The following is an 18,628-nucleotide window of genomic DNA, read 5'->3' as shown; positions in this document are numbered from 1 at the left end:
GATTATTCCTTTGAGCAGAATGAAGTAGCCCTCTTTATGTCTTCTGATTAGTTTTAGTTTGAAGTCTATTTTGTCAAATATTAGAATTTCAATGTCTGTTTTTTTCTTAGTACCATTTGCTTGGTATAATTTTTTCAGTCCTTTCATCTTAAGGTAGTGTCTGTCCTTGAAAGTGAGATGAGTTTCTTGCAGACAACAAAAAGATGGGTTTTGTTTCTTAATCCATTCACATAGTCTGTGTCTTTTGACTAGGGAGTTCAGTACATTAATATTTAAAGTTATTAATGAACGATGGGTAGTGAATCCTGTCACTTTTATTTCTGTTTACATTCTTGATATAGCTGTACCTTTCCACAATTATACCTTCATTGGATTTCTTTCCACAACCCCTTGGGTATAGTCATTCCTTTCTTCAGTTCTCTGTATTGCGTCCAGAAATCTCTGAAGGGCTGGTTTTGTGGACATGAATTCCTTCAGCCTATTTATGTTGTGGAAGATTTTTTTTTCCCTTTGACTATAATAGACTTTTTGACTGGGTGTAGTAATCTGGGTTGGAATCTGTGATCATTTAAAACTAGGAATGCTTTGGTCCAGGCTCTTCTGGATTTCATAGTTTGACTGAAAAGTCAGCTGTAATCCTAATGGGTTTTCCTTTATATGTGGCTTGTTGTTTCTCTTTTGCAGCTTTCAGAATTATCTTTGTTTTGTAAGTGTAGTGTTTTTACTATGATGTGCCATGGTGAGTTTCTTTTCTGGTCCTGTCTGTTTGGTGTTCTATATGCTTCTTGTATTTGTATGGGCATGTCTTTCTTTAATTATGGGAAATTTTCTTCCATGATTCTGTTGAAGATCTGGTCCATGCCATTATCTTGGGATTCTTCACCTTCCTGTATGCCTATAATTTGTAAGTTTGGTCTTTTTATGGTGTCATACAATTCCTGCATATTCCATTCTTGTGATTTCTTAAATTTTTCATAATCTTTGCTTGAGTGGTCCAGATAAAGTTCACAAAAAGAAGCAGACCTAAACTTGAAGGCCTGAGTCTCACACAAGAATCAGAAACTGCAAAAGAAATTCACATGTCAAAATCACAGAGAAAAAATAATAACATGAAAAACCAAAAGAACATATTCCCACCAAATACCAATAGTACTCTAGAGGAATACCATGAGAACCCCCTAGAGATAATGTAGGACATGGAACTCAAAAGAACAATTATAAACATGATTAAAGAATTCAGTTAATTTAAACAACACACAAAGAACTGAAGGAAAATAGGGATAAACTTCTGAATGAATTCAGAAAAAAATAGTTGCTTTCTTTAACCTCAGAGTTATGTTTTAGAAGAAGGAAAGATGATTCATATGAGTCAAACTTGACAAAAATTTTGAAAAATGCAGATTTTATAAAATGTTTTAAGGCCATAAAAGTGTCTTGACTACCTGACAGACTCCTAGTAGGATGTTGATGATTGCTTAAACCACACCTGGAAACTGACCCATAATTCCTATTTTTGTAGAAGCATGTCCTAAAATATATTAACTTGATATTGATAATTGCAATGATCAATCAGAAGCTAAATAAATTATATAAGAAGATTAAGGTCAAATGGCTTTCAGTGACCAAGTGTATTTGCAAATATGTAAAGGATTGTGTTTACATTGCTTTAAAATAATTTTGTAACATGCTTGTTTTCAGTATTAGTATATCTGGAAATGTCTTACCTACATGGAAATTATTTGTGGAGGACATTAAGCTATAGTAGTACTTTTGAAACATTTGAGTACTCCAATGTCTGTCCAACATGACACAAGTAATAGGTTTTAAATAGCTTTCATTGATGTATATCTATTTTACTTGCTATTAGATAGTAAATATGTGACAATTTCCACATAGAAAAGCTGAAAATCGAGATTCAGTCTATCATTTCCTCTGTTTTTTAAATGAGTCAATGTTACCAATTTATCTCAAAATCACTCTTTTCTCATCCACCTACCCAGTATGCATCACTTCTTTAAGGAGAAAGCATTCACAACACTGGAATCAGGTTTTCCCTATCCGACATTCTATGTGCACTCCACAGCCTTGTGCTACACACAATCAATGTCAAACAGATCCTAGTTGTTCCTCTTGTCACTGTCCTCCTCCTCCTCCTCCTTCTTCTCTTCCTACACATACACACACACACACACACACACACACACACACACACACATCAGGTTTTCGCTATCTGACATTATGTGTGAGCTCCACGGCCTTGTGCTACACACAACCAATGTCAAATAGATTCCAGTTGTTCCTCTTGTCACTCTCCTCCTCCCCCGCCTTCTTCTCTTCCTACATACACACACACACACATCAGGTTTTCGCTATCTGACATTATGTGTGAGCTCCACGGCCTTGTGCTACACACAACCAATGTCAAATAGATCCCAGTTGTTCCTCTTGTCCCTCCCCCCCTCCCCCTCCTTCTTCTCTTCCTACATACACACACATACACACACACACACAATACGCACACTTACACATGTAGCATATTTTTCTTTTATTTTTGGTAACCTCAGCTTATTAGAAATGTGATGTGACCTGGTGGTATAAAGGATATTAGGATTAGACTTTGAGTTAGAATCATAGCACTTTAACTCACTGTGATATTGAACTAATTGATTCTATGATTTCTTCACCTGCTACTGGAGAATAATAATAGCACATATTCCATAAGGTTAGAAGTGGAAGATAATGTATGTGAGGCTGGAGAACTGGCTCACCAGCTGAGTGCATACTACTCTTGCAGAGGACCAAGGTCAGTTTCCATTATAAGTGGCTGACAACCACCTGTAACTCCAGCTCCGTGTGGAATGATCCATGGTTCTGGTTTCTGTGAGCATGTATACTACAATGTGCACATTCTATACACACAAGCACACATATTCACAAAATTAAGAATAAAAAATGAATCTTTTAAAAATGATAATGCATGTAAATGTTGAGTTGCTTGAATCACGACAAGTTGTTATGAACCCAAGGTATGAAAGAAGATATTTTCAGTGAGAGGATGACACGGCTTTTTCAGAAATGGAACTAAGGCTTATCCAAAGTCTCTTGGTCAAATGACACATGCACAGGTCATTACAACCTTCCCCCACCTTGATGGTTGCTAATGCCTATGTGCTGACTTTTAGAAATAAAACTCAATATAGTAAATGCAACATGGCTATTGAAAAAAAATTATTATAGACTTAAAAGCAATGTCTAGTTCTTATCAATTTTTTTTCTTGCTATATCAATTAATGTTTCACAAAGCAAATAGTCATCAAGGATCTCAGAGAACATAACACTGGTTACCAAACACTTGATGTCGTCTGTGAGTTGGCTGCATTGGTGCTAGAAACTGGCTCTATGGCTGAACTAGACATCACGGTTGTAGATGGTGAACTACTACTGCTGATAATGAATGCCAAGCATTAGGGCCTGCAGTTTGTAACCCAACAATTGCCATAGTGATGGCTACACTGAGGTAATGCTGCATAGGAATATGTGGCTACTTTCACCATTTAGTCAAGGCAAAGTCTCATGCTATGCTGAATAGTCTAATTTTCCCATAAACCAAGATACTACCTTTTATGGATCTCAGTTAAGCTCTTAGTGAGCATTTCATGTATTAAACATTCTTGCAAGCCTTATAATGGCCAAACGCAAGTTGGTTTAGACAACCTTTAAAGTGAGCACGCAGCTCATTAAGCTGTAGAAGTTCCAAAGGCAAATGCACTTCCCTACATGAACTAAACAGAGCTCTTGCATTTTATCTAGGACTAGATGAAAGCAATTCGCAATGCTGTGTGAGAAATAAGTCTTGACTCTCTAAGGGCCTTGAACACATAAAGTGAGCCCATGAAATGAATATTAGTAATGAGCAAAACATGAAAGGAAAATCTAAAGGAGAATTTTTTTGAAGGGCTATTCTCTCTCTTTAAAGAACATGCACCAAATGATTATTTTATTTCGTTTTTGCTTTGAGGATTTCTTTCTAGAGACCTGGAAAAAACAGTATTGACCAGAGAGAAAACCCTGCTCACCAACTTCCCCATTCCTTCACATGTTGCTTTGTCTCCCATCTCCTTCACATAAGAGGTACACTTAAGACTCTACTCTGTGCCAAGCACTGGTGTTAGAGCTAAGGAGTTATTTCTGTGGAAAACTCAGAAATCTCTGCCCTCAGTCAGCTCAGAACTAGTGGAAAGATCCGTCCGTGTATGAGGGAAAATTATAGTGGCACAATGGTAAAGAAAGCTAGAGTAATTAAGAAAAACAAAGAGACAAACGTCTAAACCAGTCTAGAGCTGGTGGAGAAAGTCTTGAGCAGGTGATGACAGCTACACTGACTTTTAAATGAGGAAAAGAAATTGGTTCAAAGAAGAGAACTAGCTCAGTCCCAGATATCCTTTACATTATGAGAATATTACCAGATGAAAAGTCCATTGTATTTTAAATATCATTAGGTTTTAGAGTGAATGGTTTCATTTTCCGTTATAACCAAAATATGTCTTTTAATTAAGCCCAAATTTATTAGGCCCAATTCATGTTTCCTAGTAAGATGGTATCATACCCTCTTGTATGAATATGCACACTGATTATGCATATGTATATTTCATCAAAGGGGAACACTTTGTTTTTATGAGTAGAAAAACTGTATATATAATAACATTTTTAAAGGTCAAGAAAAGATTCAACATGTAGATGAGATGTAGGCTCTGATGTGGAAATGCCTTCACAAATATAATGGAGTCCTTGAGGATTCGAACCCTGAGAAAGCTTAACATGAGTGTGGTGGAACACAGCATCACTGAAACAAAAATTACTCAGATATGGTCCATAATATTTGTAATTATTCTAGATGTCTTCAGCTCTGAAAACAGTGTTCCCAGGAAAGCCTGAAGGGAAAAAATAGTACCCTCGAGTGAGAGCAAAGAGATGGGAATGTTCAGCCCTAAATGGGACATCTGCATCCCTCCCTCTCCCACAGGTTTAGAGATCATCCAGCAAGAGGGAGTAGAAAGACTCTAAGAGCCAGAGAAACTGGGAAACAGTGTTTTCTGGAGATGACAGAATCGTTGCACACAAGAACTCACAGCAGCTATGACTCTGTGCACAAAACATACAGAGAACGCTGGTCAGAAATCCAGCATGGATAAAGAGGGAGTAAAGACCCACCCCCCCTTAGCTGAGGTGAGATCTGCAACTGATGGCTGCTGGGGAAGGAACACTAGGTTTCTTTGGATGTAGCCCCTAAGAGGCTACCCGTACTCTAGTAGATGGGCCTACATCCACGTACATACTAGACTCAGTGTGTTTAAAACAGTGTATGAACTTGGAACCGAACGTAGTGGGGAAGGTATGGGAGGAGTTGGATGGGAGTGAGTGGGGTGGATTTCACCAAGTCACATTATATGCATGCATGAAATTTTCAAACGATGCATTTTTTTTGTTGTTAGCTTGGTCTTTTTGAGACAGGGTCTCCCTTTAGCCCCAGCTGTCCTGGAACTCACTATGTAGACCAGGCTGGCCTTGAACTCACAGAGATCTGCCTGCCTCTACCTCCTGAGTGCTGGGATTAAAGGCATGTGCCACCATGCCTGGCTTCAAATGATGCCTTTTCAAAGCCCTTAAAATTACTGGGGTTAAATTTAAAATTGGATCATTGATTATAATAAAATAATTTTTAGTTGACAAAGTATATATTTACAGTTTCTAAAGGAGATTTTTCATGGTATTTCAGAGATATAAATTTGCCACCATCAAAGTTTACAAAGTAGGCATGAGTTTCATTCAGTAAATAACTCAAGAATGTATCTGTCCAGCACATCTGTAATATAGACTATGGAAGTCTGTGGCTAAACCTGTGTGTAATAATGCAGTAGGTAAATGCTGATTATTTTCTGAAGGTTTTTCTGCTTTATTACACTCAGTTTTCTCTTTCCACCTAGCCTTACTGAGGCTAGGTAATTTAAAAAACTGGGCCCATAAGATGGATCAGCAGGCAAAGGTGTTTGTTACACAAGCCTGAAGACCCTAATGGTGGAAGGGAAAAACTAAATCCCACCCAAGTTGTCCTTTGATTTCCACACATGTGCCATGACATGCTGCCTCCCCTGCCCAGCTGAAAAGAGAATGAAATGTTTAAAAAAATACTAAACATATACCAAGGGACATCTTGGTATACAAACGTGACTGGAAAGGCCTTGATATATATGACAGAATGCACAAAATGCAATGGGCAGGCTATGGGGGTAGAGATATGGAAGGGGTTCTAAATATGATTAAGATGTATGAAATCCTCAAAAATTAGATGAAACTATATTGAAAAAAAACAACTAAAAATGAATAAAAATCTCATCAAATCTTCTTTTGCAACAGATAGAGGCTACTGCAGAATTCCACAACTGGTCAGACACAATACACATCTGAGACATGCCCAGTCCTAGGTGACACATCTAGAGTTGAACCTCTACACTTAAGGCTCATGGAACATAGTGGAACAAGGAGTAGAGAGAAAACTAATGCATCTCTCAACTCTCACCAGTAAAGCTTCCTTATATAATGGAGTGTGATGCACACAGAAGGCCACAGCTGGCCAAGTTTTAGAGACTAAGAGTGTGTATTCTTGGATAGGACTACTTTATTGAAACTCGCCCACCCATCGCTCAGGGACCATTTCAGAAGAGGGAGCAGAAAAATTGTAAGAGCCAGGGCTGGTTTATGAACACAGAGATGCAGAGGCTTTCAGGTCACTAGAAGCTTGCACATGTGAACTTGTGGCACAGGACCCATGCCAACTCAATTAAACAAGGATCAAGAGGGGAGGAGAGAAATGGGCAGCAGGCCAGTCCTAGACTGAGAACTATTGGAGACTGATTGCTAATGGGTGAGGGAGAGTATGTCTTACATATGATCTCTAGATGGACTGACTAAACTCCAGTGGACCAATTTACACTGAAAGACATCTGGATACAAATTCTTGAGTGGATAGGACGTAGTATATATGGTGGAACACACGAGATCTGGTGAGGACATGGGGAGATGTGGATGGGGGAGGGGGTCTAAATTTGATTAAGAACTGATGTATAAAATTACAAAAGATCAATAAAATTTTTTAAATGAATAAAAATAAATAAAATGTACGTTTCCAGTGGACAACATGCTTTGATAAATATATGCGCTGTAAAAATATTAAATCAAGCTAATTAACATAACCATCACCTCACAGGAATAGCTTTTGGTGATGAGAACATTGAAGATATATTTAGTAATGTTCAAGTATAAAATGCGGCATTTTACTCACTGTGCTATGAAGTAACTCTCCTCAACTAACTCATGCTGCATAGCTAAAACTTCAGATCCTTTGACTAGAATTTTTCTTTCCTTTTGCACAACCTCCAGACCCTAACATTTGCCTCCTGCTTCTGTGAATTAGACTTTTGCAAATCACACATAGAAATCAGATAATTTCATATTTTCCTTTCTGGGCTTGGCTTTTTAATTACCTTAGGTCCTCAAGGTTCAACCATGTTATTGAGCATAATAAGACTTTTAAAAAACTGTTTTTGTATCCCACTGCGTGTATGCATAGGTGTATGTATTTTTTATCCATTTCTTTATATTCATTCATCACTTAATGGAGCTTGAATAGATTTCGTATCTTGTCTATCATAAATAATACAATGAACACTAAAACCAGATAGACGGATTTTATTTTTCTTGACTAGGTACATGCAGAAGTAAGAAAAGTGAATCATCCAGCAGAATTGTTTTTAATTTTTTGAGGAACTTCCATAGTGTTATTGGTACTATTTTACTAACTGATATTAACAAGAGCAAGGCTCTTTTCCTCCATATTCTAGCCAACACGTGTTTCATTTTGTCTTTTTAAACAATGTGAGGTGGTGTATCATGCATTTAATTTTCTTTTTTCAAATATTCTTTTTAGGGGACCAGAGAGATGACTCAGCACTTGAGAGCACTGGCTGCTTTTGCTGAGCTTCCGGGTTCAATTCCCAGGACCCACATGGTAGCTAACAACCTTCTGTAACTCTAGTTCCAGGGGCTCTGATGTCCTGTTTACTCCTGTCTTTTGTCCCCTCTTAGGAGTGGAGGCAAGGAATGTTGCAGAGTGACCTTATACAGCAAGCATGTAACCTGTCTTAGGGCATTGCTTAGTTTCTTGTTGAATGAATTCCATAGGATTGTGGGAGGAACTCTGGAATCCTAAACCATCTGTCCTACTTACTTTCTATTGTGATAAAACACTAACCAAAGCAACCAAGGGGAGGAAATTGTTTATTTCATCTTACACTTCTGACCAAAGTCCATTATTGAGGGAAACCAAGGGGGGGGGGGACTCAAGCACAACAGGAACCTGGAAGCAGGAACTGAAGCAGAGACCATAGATCAACACTCCCTACGCCTAGTTTGTGCTTAGCTGGTTTCTTATACAGTCTAGGACCACCTTCTCAGGGATGGCACCACCCACAGTGGGCTGGGCCTTCCTACATCATTCAACAATCAAGAAAATGCCTCACAGACATGCCCAGGGGCCAATGTGATAGAGTCAACTACCCAATTAAAGGTCCCTGTTCCCAGGTATGTCAAGTTGACAACTGAAGCTGTCCAGCACATCATCTTTAAGGGGGAAAGCAATAACTAGTGTCTTCTTGAATTTTCTTTGTTCATCCCTTCACTCTGCACATCTTTCTAAACTGAGTTAATTGTAAACTATCACCATTTAATTGCTTTCAGAAATGGACCCCTGCACAGGTGGGAATGGTTGTGCTCACATATGCCGGAGTGAGAATGGTGTGGCCAGGTGTGCCTGCCACAGTGGGTACCAGCTGTCTGAAGACAAAAAGGCCTGTGAAGGTAGGAGGCTTAAGCTGATGGCTTAATTGCACAGTGGTTTGAAATTTTGTACTAGTCAGTTTTGAGTAGTTGGAACAGCTAGGAGAAAAGGTATTTCCATTTATGCCAAAAATGAACACTTAAATTCTTATTTGATTACTCTGAAAGGTATTTTATAATGTTATAAGAAAGTCATAAAATTCTTAGTTACCACAAAAAATGACCTAGTGCGGTTTCAGAATTAATGCTTTTTGTGTTCTGTTTTTTATTCTAGAATTAATATTTCAAAACCCTGCATAACCACATAGGGAGTTTTTGATTATATACTACAGAAGGTGGGGATAACCTTTGAAAAACAAGTATGTGCAAATGAGTTCTCTCAGAAGTTAGGAATAATTAAAATGAGAAAGAAAGAAACTATAAATACAAGGTTACACATTTCCGTTTCCTAGAAATAGCAAAACAGACGTACTTCAATTCAGAGATGAAAGGGATAAATTGTTTCATGACTGGCACCAATAAATGAAGGAGTTCCTGTGGGAGAGTCTTTGTTTTAATAACTTCTGAGAAACTACAGAATCTTTCATTTTTATCATGGCATTTTTGTGAAATGAGAAACAGTTTATTTGGATTAATTATGAAAACAGCAAAATGTTCTCTGACTCACAGGACTGATAAACATTTTGAGAAATTGAAAAGGAACTAGACATAAAAATCAATGTGATGTTAGTTGATTTTTTTTTCAAAAATAAAGATTTAGTGGATTTTTAACATATTATTCTGACAAGAAATTCTTCTTTTCCTCATTTCTCAGAACACTTCTGGTTCAGCATCTCGCAGACCAGACAGAGCAGGAGCTTCAAGAATATTTGTTGAAAATGGACAAATAGGATTAACAGAAACATAGATGACTTTCAGTTTTTCAGACTTTTATATTAATATCCAATACATTGATCCTAAAGATCTATTTTCAATGTCCCTGCATGCTTTAGGCTTAACAAATCATGAGAATGGGGAGATGGCATTCAGTTCTGCAAAAAAAGGAGGATGTGCTGGTTAGAAAAAGTAACAAGACTGCTTTTGTTAAGAGGAAGAAGTTGAGAAATTTGAAATCATACCAAAATGAAATGATCAGTTTCAGAAGATATGATACCAGCACCTCTACACCCATTTATAATAGAACAATGTACATGGACCGGTCAATTGTTATTATAGGGTACACCCCCAGATTGGATTTGCCCATGATTGCATCTTCCAATTTAAAACAAGGAGTTAATATTTCTATTTAAGAACAAAATATATTCACATAGTCAATCTACAATTATTTCTACTTTAATTGTTAAAGAATGGATTACAACTATCTTTGTTCCTTTCTCACATCTTTATTCTTTAATTAATAGCAGTTTGTTCTAATAGAAAAAAGTACTTGAGAGCATCAGACCAACACTGGATGGAAAGTCTTAAGTAGTTGGTATATTTAATAAATGCCCTTTCACACAAAGTATATGGAGCCCATGGTATTTATTGTTACATTGAGTGTTAGGGGTGAGATGGGGGAACAGTTGATTCACTTTTTACAACTTACAAATAAGCCTTAATTGGAGCTGCTAAGACAGTTGCTGTGTCTCTCTCTGCAGATATAAACGAGTGTGCTGAAGGGCTCCCTCCCTGTGCTCATCACTGTGTGAACTCAGAAGGCTCTTTCACTTGTGCCTGCCACCCTGGCTTTGAGCTAGGAGCTGATAGAAAACACTGTTACAGTAAGTAGCAACAATGTCAGCATAAGGAGTGACATTTTATAAGTATGGCACAAGAGTAAAATTTGAAAGAATGATATTGAAGATCTGTGCCAAGTAGAAGCTCCTGAGTATGTTCCCCAGTGGGATAAAGTGAGGGTGGAGGCTGGGAAATGTGGCCCGATTCTTTTCATTGTTGAGGAAACAATCAGATAGGAACTTCTTTGCATAATGGTGCATGATGTAGTCAATGAGGGCCAAATCTCAGATTTTCTGATTTGAAATTCCTGGGGCTCAGTTACTTTGGGTAGCATCTGCCTTCTTGCACCATTGATGCTAGCAATATTTGCTAAACACTAAAGATGCCAATGCAAGGCTCAAAGCTTTAATAGGAGCGAGGAAAGCATCAGAGGAAGGAAAGCTGTCACTGCAACTGCCTGCCAGGCGCATTGGATGCGAGTGTGGACCTTCCATGGTGACCCTTCTCCTGAGCTTGACAAATTACGCACGCCTCTTTAAGTGGTTCACTGTACTATGCATTCTCTTCACTGAATTCCTCTCATTTCCCTTCCAAGTAAGTGCTATCCTTCTCCCCCAACCATACTTTATTTCCATCTCAGCCCAGTCATTTAACTTAACATGTCCCTTATTTAGAATATATTAAAAATGCTAACCTGCTGAGTTGTCACTTGTAACTGCTAATACAGATACGTCCTTTTCAACTCCAAGCCACATAAATGAGCACATGGCCTACTTGACTAAGCTTAGAGCTGTCTAATACCAATCCATCAGCAATTCCCATCTTCTCCACTTCTGCCTCTATCCTTTTCAAGCTGCAGAGTGTTTTTCCTTTTATAAATTTATTTACATTTTACGTGTATTGTTGTCTTACCTGCATATATGTAAATGCATCACAAGCATGCAATGCCAGTGGAAGCCATAAGAGGGCATTGGACTCCCTGGAACTGGTTACAAACTCTAGCTAACCACCTTATGGGTGCTGAAACCAAATTCAATGAAGTGCTCCTAACTGCTAAGCTATCTTTCCCAACCCCCATCTTTTATTTTTCCTATCATAATTTTTCCTTTATCCTTGAGAATATCCTTGAGAAATCGTGAAATGTGATCACATTCACCACCACCACCTCCTTTTTGCTCTTCCAACTTTTCCCATATCTCTGTAAAATGTCCCCCTTTCAAGGCCATGTCTTTGATTTTTCCATAAACTACTAAGTGCAATTAGTGTGGACCGTATGTGTGTAGGTGTAGAGCCATTCACTGGAGCATGGGAAACCTACCAGGGGGCACACACACACACACACACACACACACACATGAGAAAAAAAGGAATGATTCTCCCTCTCCCAGCAGCCGTCAAGAGCTGATAGTTCCTCATTAAGGGATAGATCCTGGAGACACCTCCCCCCAATGTATGCCTGACGTTTGGCTCCCTGTACGTTGTGAAGGTCTTGTTCAATGACCACAGCTGCTGTAGTTTTTTTCTATTGCAGATTCTTCATTTCTGCCTCTAATGTGGTCTTGGCTCATTAGCAATATACTTCTTCTTGTCAGAAACTGGTTTTACTCAATGGTTTGTTTTCTTTCTGTAGTTCATAATTCTGCTCTACCAAGTGAGTGTAGCTTCATTCAAAGCAAAATACATTAACAGGGTTTTGTATTAAGCGCTGTAAATATTTCAAGTGACTCAGCAGTATGGCTAGAAAAATCCATACTACCATATTCTGCCATGTTCACTTACATTATATTAAACACTTTTAACTGGGTATGTTGGTGAATGCCTGGAATCTCAGGATTCAAGAGGCTGAGACAGGAAGATCATGAGTTGGAGGCCAGCCTTGGCTATATAATAAGATCCTGTCTAAACAAATACTCCCTTTCTTTTCTAAATCTTTTCATAATCTCCCTTTACTTTTGCTTTATCTTATCTTGTCTCTTATAGCATCAAAACATGGGTGTGAATTACTAAATGGATGCAACCTGAAAAGTCTCCCCAAACCTCCCATAGAATCAATAGGGAAAGCATCCACTCTGTTAGTGTGCAGGAATTGGTCAAGGCCATCTCCTCCCCTGGCCTATCGGTTTCTATTTTCTTTATGCTCTCAAAATATTGGCTCAAAATCATTCTAATCTTTTTGGAATCATCATTGCTCTATCTGAAAATATCATTATTAACATACAAAACAACATGTCTGAGTACTTTCTACTTTTAAAGTACCCTCAGATGAGCTCACATCTCACTAGAATTTGTATAGCAAAGATTTTGTTGGCTAAAATCAGTATGTCCTATTTCTCAGCCCTCTCATTTTCTCATCAGCTCGTATTGACCAGGTTTCCATCTCTATCTCTCCATAGTCTCTTCCATCTCTTTCCCTCCATGATCCTTCCATCTCTATCCCTCAGTGCTACCAGGTGAAATTATATCCTCACTGGTTTTACCCTGCTTGACCTCTCGGCATCACTGAGTGTTTGACTACCTTCACTGCTCTTGAAAATCTCTCTTTCTTTCTGTTCTCTTCCATTTTTTTAGTCTTCCTCTGTTCTAACTCTCTATCAAATTTGTGTTTCTAACTTCTCTCCTTTTAACGACATTACTGAACTATGTACTTAGCAGTCCCACTTGTGTAACCAATAGTCACTGAAATCTGAATAGAACTAACACTGGACTGTTGATAGCTAGTCTGTCCCAAATATATCCTTTTGACTCTTTCTTATCTTAGTGAAATATCCATTTAGTGCTTGTGTGGACAGCTTTAGTTGTCAACTTGGCATACCTGGGAAGAGGGAGCCTCAACTGGGGAATTTCCTCCATTTCACTGGCCTGTGGCCATGTCAGTGGGATATTTTCTTGATTGTTGAGTAATGTTGGAGGGCTCAGCCCACTGTGAGTGGTGCCACCCTGGGCATGTGGTCCTGTATTATATAAGAAAGCAGGCTGAGCACAGGCCAGAGGAGCAAGCCAGTAAGTAGCATGCCTCCATGGCCTGTGCTCCAGCTCCTGCCTCCAGGTTCCTGTCCTGAGTTCTTACCATGACTTCCCTCAGTGATGAACTGTGATCTGGGAGATGTAAGATAAAATAAACCATTTCCTCACCAACTTGGGTTTGATCAGTGTTTTTATTACAGAAAAAAAAATAAACCTAAAAGAGTGCTAAAACCAATAATCTAATAATAGAAATCGCTAAGTGGCAGGACTGGAACTTGAACAACGGACTTTCAACACTGCGTAAACTAGACTTCTACCTTCACCAACTGCATCTACGCATTATATGATTGTTTTGGTGTTACAGAAGCAGCAAAAGTAGAATGCTGGACAAAATGAATATTCTAGCATTCTTATCAAGCTTCTTCGCATGGAGCACCATTAAAAGTTATTAAATTCATTTTCCTCCTAGAATTCTGCTGCTAGGTTTTCCAATGTAGCTTTCAAGTCCATTGGTACATTTCAACTGTTTATATACTGTGGTTTCATTACAGTGATATTTGCCCTTTAAAGAGCAAAGTAAATAAGATGGGAGGGAGACTGGCTCCTAATTAGATATAACTTTTTCTGAAATTGAGCTCTTTTTTAATTCCTAGAGGATTCCTATTAGAAAAAGAAAAACATGAATGGAATTTTTCTTATTAATATTTGGTTATTAAATATATCCAGAGTTTAGGGGATAAGCATGTTTTATAAATTTCTAAAACGAATCTTGCAATCTGACTACACAGCACTGGTTATCATGAAAGAAGTGATCATTTTTAATGACGGATTATGAGTCAAACACTTTCAGTGGAATATACTTGAGAAAGCAATCTGCCTTAGAGTTGAATATATTAGTTAGAAATGCATTTTGACATTTCCTTCCCTATGTGACTATCTGACTAAGTCCTTCCTACGGTCATCTCCAGACCTCTATATTTACTAATGACATACAAATCTCTCTCAGTGACAATTTGTATTTTTAGGTTTTTCAAAGCCTATGTGCAGAGAGAATATTTTCAGAGCATAATATTTAGCAGTGAATTGTATACACATATCTAATAAGTATATTTAGGGTAACTGCTTTTACTTTTTCCTAGAAAAGTCTTTATGGTCCCATATTTTCTTTAGAGAAAGTCTTGAAAAATTTTACAATATAACCATTAAATCCTCAGTGTGCTCTGAACTCACTCTCACTATGTTGTGATCAGAATTCAGAAAGTTCCATGTATTTCTTTACTAGGTAAGACTTTCTTCACAAATTAACATTATGTCATTAGATACACGGAGTGCATATTTTATATATCAAGCAAATGACATATTCTCCACATACAAGAAGGAAAGGATTGTCATTCTAATTTTAAGCATGACTTCTAAACATTGTTTATATTTTAGTGCATGCTGGGTGTTTGTATGTGTCTATCAGCCAAGACATTTGTGTGGAGGTCAAAGGACAACATTCAGGAGTCCTTTTGTTCCTTTCACCATATGTGGCCCAAGAACTAAACTCAGGAGATTACTCTTGGTTATAAGCTTCTTTACCCACTGAGCTCTATCCCTCACCCAAGAATAATTTTTATAAGGTCTGAAACCTGGTCATTGTTTACCAACTAGATAAAGAAATCAAACTTGCAGCTTTCTTCTTGTGAGCAGTTATAGATCTAAGGTCTTTTTTATTTTGAGACATTGTAATATAGTTGAGCCTAAAAGTTGCTTTGTAGCTCAAATTGGACTGGAACTGGACCAAGCCTGACTCTGTCTTCCAAATGCTGGGATTACCAGTATGTGTCACCACACCGAGCTTGGACATCCTTTAATTCCATACATTTTTCATGAAGTTACTATGGTATCATTTGTTTTTATTTTTTTAATAAATAATTTATTGAGACTTTCATACATGCATATAAGGTGTTTTGATCAAATCCATGCCCACTCCCTCCCCTCCAACTCCTCCCATACCTCCCCATCACTTTTTTCTGATAACTTCATGTACTATTTTTTCTTCTTCAATTTTTTTAATGGGGCTTTTGGTTACTCTATCATTCCCCATTCTGAAGAGGTAACCCTGAAATCTTATAAGGATTAGATAAAAATTCCCAAATATTTTTGACATTTTTGGCATTTGGAATGGAGTAGGTTGCTAAGAAGCCCAAGGACATTGTGAGTTTTAGCCAAGAAACATGCTACTTTTCTTTTGGGTCTTTTTACCCTAACTGCCTAGCCAATTCCTACCTCCTATTCTTATAATGCCATCCTCTGAAGGGGCAAATTGCGGATAGGGAATCGGGACGCAGACTGCTCTGGCTTCTTCCATGCTGAACAGGGACGCAGGGTGAGGCAACTGGAGTACCCCTTCAGTGGGTCTATCTAAAAGTCTTCCAAATTGTATAACTCTTATCTCTAGGGGGAAAAGAAAGTCCTTGACTGGTGAATAGGCAATATGAAGGGGAAGTAAAGGTAAGCATAATTACAATTACAAGTTCTAGACACGGAACTAGAAAAAAGTCAGAACAGGGAAATTTTCAAGTGTTCATATGAGTCCATTGGAGTTCCTTGACAAGGGTTTCCAAAAGCATCCCTCTATTGGGTTCTTCCTCATTTTTCTTTTGTCTTCCAAGGCTGGAATCTAGAGTGATGGATTCAGGATTTGCTTTCATGTATTTCAATACCTGTTGGAGTGGTTAGAATCTCAGTTCCCTCTCAAAAGCTTCTAGATAGGGGGAGAAAACAAATTTATCCATCATTTTAGAACAATAGTTGGTTGTCTCCCTTAGCTACAGGTGGGCACTACAGTATTGGAGACCAAAATTTGAAGTCTTACATCTGAGCAGTACTTTCTGGTTGGGAACAAAATCATCAACGAGAAATAATTGTTTAAATAACTTTTTATATAGACTTAAGCTTAAATTCTGGAAAGTGTAATCCCTTGAACTCTTAAAGAAATATACTGATGACTTTACTCATTGGTTATACTTTCCTTTTGGGTGTTTAAGACCATGCAGTTGCCCAAATAAATCACTTTATTTTTACACTTAAAGCTATTTGAGGATCTGTTTCTCAGTGGTCACATGGGCTTGGGAGGACCTCCTGGCTCCTTTCTTTTACCAGTTCCATCTATGTGAAGATAAGTCAAAGGTCTTGCTTGACCATGTCTGGCTTCACTTGGAAGCATGAATGAGATGTTTTGTCTGAGTTGAACTTCCTCTTTGTAGACTGGACACTGGTTCAAGTCCATCTCATGGGGTCTCCATGTCCTCTCTGAACAAGAGGACAGGTGATTCACCATAATTACAGGACATTTTGAGAGATGTTCCATAGTCCCCTGAAAATTAGTCGACCTTGGAGGGCAAGGGCAAAAACTGTCCTTTAGGTCCCTCTGACCATATTAGTATAGGCCTCAAACTATGGCTGTTAAACTTTCAATAAAGTTAGTTCCACAAGTATAGTACTTTTAATTATCATGTGTGTATTGTTTTTGTCTCATCCTTCATATATCATAACAAACCTAAATGGATCTTTATCGCTTGCTTAGGCTTTCTCATTTTTTCTACTTCAGAAAATATCTCCATTCCCATTTCCTTTTAACATCTTTTACATTCTTGTTTTCTTTTTTCCTTAAATAATTATGAGACACAATAGCATTAACAAAATAAACTTTCCATCTATTGTGAGACCTCTTTTCTTGGGGATGCTAAGCAATACTTATTCCCTTTCAAGGTTCTAGTGTCCAGCCAATGAGTGATTAAAGTTTTACTGGGGAACCAATGAATTTACTGAGCTTACTTACCAAGATAACAGAGGGGTTGCTGAGGTGTATGTATGACCTGAGGGTATGCAAACTGGAAAGCCTTTATCCAGTATGGGTCATGCCTTCTCTTTCCAGCCTTCCCCAGATTGTACATTTTAGTCCTCCCCAAATCCAGGAGTCCATGCGTGATTAGGGTCAAATTACATTCAGTTGGCTGGGAAGAGTGGTTTGATAATGTGATAAGGTCCAATGACCTTCTTGGCCCTCCTTTAATGAATGAGCACAACCATCAACAAGCCCAATTGTGACAATGTTTAGGATCAGGCTCAGCTGAAGTCGAGATGATGGTAGTTATTTCATGCAGAAGAGACTGCTGTATAGCATCATCTTATTAAAAGGTCATGGGATTTAAAAGAATTTGGTGCTAGGATCCACATATGAGGGAGAACATACATCGTTTGTTTTTCTGAGTCTGTGTTACTTCACTTAGTATAACAGTTTCTAGATCCATCCATTTACCTGCAAATTTCATTATTTCACCTTCTTTACTGCTGAATAGAACTCCATTGTGTAAATATACCACATTTGTTGTTAACCATCAGTTGAGAGGCACTTAGCTTATTTCCATCTCCCAGTTATTGTGAAAAGAGCAGCAACAAACATGGTTGTACAAGTGTCTCTGCAATAGGATGAGTCCTTTGGGTATGTGCCAAGGAGTGGTATAACCAGGTCATATGGTAGATTCATTTTTAGTTTTTTAAGAGTTCTCCACACTGTTTTCCATAGAGGTTGCATGAATTTGCACTCCCACCAGCAGTGAATGAGCATCCCCTTTCTCCACATCCTCGCCAGCATTTGGTATCATTTGTTCTCTTGATCTTAGCCAGTCTGATTGGAGTAAGGTGATACCTTAGGGTGGTTTTAATTTGCATTTCCCTAATTACTAATGATGTTGGATGTTGAACACTTGTTGGGATGTTTCTTAGCCATCTTTATTTCTTCATTTGAGAACTACCTGTTTAGATCTTCAGCTCATGTTTTAATTGGGCCATTTGGTTTCTTGATTATTTGTATTTTGAGTTCTTTATGTATTCTGGATGTTAAACCCCTGTCAGATGTGTCACTGGTGAAGATTTTTTTCCCATTCTGTGGGTTTTCTCTTCACTTTTTTGGTTGTTTCTTTTGCTGTACAGAAGCTTTTTAGTTTAATGAGGTCCCACTTGTTTTCTGATGACCTTACTTCCTGAGCAACTGCTGCTGATTTAGAAA

The 18,628-nt window shown here is 38.1% G+C and overlaps 1 protein-coding gene across 1 annotated transcript in view; it reads left to right on the top strand.

The window, feature by feature from the left end:
• Positions 1-18,628, top strand: part of LOC103731729 (EGF-like and EMI domain-containing protein 1) — a 616,338-nt gene that overhangs the window by 566,249 nt on the left and 31,461 nt on the right. The window contains 2 exon segments of the mRNA XM_029562083.1: positions 8,794-8,913; positions 10,530-10,652. Coding sequence (XP_029417943.1) covers positions 8,794-8,913; positions 10,530-10,652 — 243 coding nt within the window.

Source organism: Nannospalax galili, unplaced genomic scaffold (assembly GCF_000622305.1).
Source record: "Nannospalax galili isolate Female #2095 unplaced genomic scaffold, S.galili_v1.0 scaffold33, whole genome shotgun sequence".
NCBI lineage: Eukaryota > Metazoa > Chordata > Mammalia > Rodentia > Spalacidae > Nannospalax > Nannospalax galili.
The sequence above is the reverse complement of the archived record's forward strand: the minus strand, read 5'-3'. Positions and strand labels throughout refer to the sequence as shown.